The 2,068-nt window shown below is 39.0% G+C and overlaps 1 protein-coding gene across 1 annotated transcript in view; it reads right to left on the reverse strand.

Annotated features, from left to right (window-relative positions):
* LOC107597913 (protein AF-9-like) overlaps window positions 1-1,677 on the reverse strand; it is a 61,273-nt gene extending 59,596 nt beyond the window's left edge. Inside the window, exons 1-2 of the mRNA XM_016289117.1 lie at window positions 1,553-1,677; window positions 941-1,121 (exon numbers count right to left, since the gene is read on the reverse strand). Coding sequence (XP_016144603.1) covers window positions 941-1,121; window positions 1,553-1,564 — 193 coding nt within the window. The 5' untranslated portion in view covers window positions 1,565-1,677. The remainder of the gene's footprint in view (window positions 1-940; window positions 1,122-1,552) is intronic.
* Between the last annotated feature and the right edge of the window lie 391 nt (window positions 1,678-2,068).

Consider the following 2,068-nt stretch of genomic DNA (forward strand, 5'->3'; position numbering starts at 1 on the left):
TACTTGAAAAAGTAATCCGATTACGTAACTTGCGTTACTTGTAATACATTACCCCCAACACTGACTATTTTTTATTAAAATTAAATGAGGGTGGCATGACAATGGACTATAGGGCATAATATTTGAATATTATATCACAATCTGAGAGGCAATAAATAAAAAAACAAAAAACACACGCACACAAAGGTACAAACGTTAAAACAAAATGCGCCTCGTGTTTATTAAGACGCGATCAAAAGTGTTTTATTCACTTTCCTCATATCAAAATGTACATTTACGAACTAAAGTTGAACTTCTAGGATATTCTAGCGCGGTACAAATACTTTTAGTATATTTGAATATTATATCACAATCTGAGAGGCAATAAATAAAAAAAACAAAAAACACACGCACACAAAGGTACAAACGTTAAAACAAAATGCGCCTCGTGTTTATTAAGACGCGATCAAAAGTGTTTTATTCACTTTCCTCATATCAAAATGTACATTTACGAACTAAAGTTGAACTTCTAGGATATTCTAGCGCGGTACAAATACTTTTAGCGTTGTGAAAACCCTTAAATGTTCATGAGAATACTATATACACAAGTTAACCAAACCAAAGGATTTAATTGCGTTAATATTCGAGCGCATTATTCCTGAAACGTTTTAGGAGTCGCGCACTGATTAACGCACATTGTCAAAGGTAACAGATGAAGAGAAATCAAATACGTACAGCGAAGGAAATAAGAAAAGCATGCAAAACATTTATTGCTAATAAACATCTTTATATATGACTGGTCTCTTTTACAAATGCAAACCACTGTTTGTCCCTGCAGCGCTAGACAAGATCTGCATGCATCAAGAAGCCTAGCCAAGGTGCAGTCAGTCTGGATCGCACATCATTCCAGCTCAACTATTCAAGATAATTCAATGATATGTAATAGTAAATCGCTTCATACCTCTTTTTGGCCTCGGGAAACTTTCGTGTAGATGAAATACGACTTTCTCCACAAAATGCTGAATGTTGCTGTGCTCCGGTCCGCGGACAAACACCATCCAGTCGTGCGTAAAACCTTCCACGGTGGGTTTCTTTCGGACCAGGGCACGATGACCGAGTTCCAGTTTCACCTGAACGGCACCCTAAAACACCCAAAATGTTCACTTTATAATCATGTCGCCAGTTATTTATTATTAAAAGCAAACAATCTGAGTGCGCGCGTCTTGAAACCACTCTATAGCCGCACAAATGCAAAATAATTGTCAATGGTCGAATCATAAGTTTCTGGTATACCAGAATGAATGCTAAAAATAGAGCATTCGGTCAGATTTCTGGATGTTTGTTATTGGATGCCCTCCTTTTGTTTGAAATCTTTCAAGCGCATGACTTTAGCAGACATGCACTGGAAACGCACGACTCCACTAGTTCTACTGTACTTGAGTATTCCGATGGAAATGTGGCTGGAAAAGCCTCATATGCGTCTAATCGCCTTCCCAAACCAGACGAAAACGAACACGGGCGCTGGAGAGCCCAAACATCGCACCGATACTACAGCAGGTAAAGCCCTACTCACCGAACTGGCCATTGCTGAGGCCACGGGATAATGCTATTTCATGGAGAATTTGGTTTAAATAAGGACACCGAGGACTGTAGACGCCCGATGGCGGACATGGTCTTTTAATTGAGCTCTCTGAGTTTTCAAAGGCTGAGGAGTAAAGTGAGACGCATGCGCGTGAGTGTCAGCGCGTGCAGTCTGTGCGGCGCACGAGACGAGCCAATGGCAGCGCGAGCGAGTGAGGAGCCACCATTAACCCGTGTAAAACCACTTTTTCAGTGCTCAACAACACAGTTATTTATTGCTTGCACTCTATTAAACATGTTAGATTAGTCTCCTGTTGTTGTTGTTTTTTTATCTTACATAGCCAACATTTTCTATATTTCTATATATGCTTGCATGATATAGTTATGCTTTTCTACTGTTTAACAATTCATGTTGCTGTAATTAATATCAGTGTAACTTTTAAATAAAATGTTAGTGAGTGACTAATATATATTTAATATGGCCTGTTGCTTTACACTGGATACACTG

Source organism: Sinocyclocheilus grahami, unplaced genomic scaffold, assembly GCF_001515645.1.
Source record: "Sinocyclocheilus grahami isolate Dianchi unplaced genomic scaffold, SAMN03320097.WGS_v1.1 scaffold240.1, whole genome shotgun sequence".
NCBI lineage: Eukaryota > Metazoa > Chordata > Actinopteri > Cypriniformes > Cyprinidae > Sinocyclocheilus > Sinocyclocheilus grahami.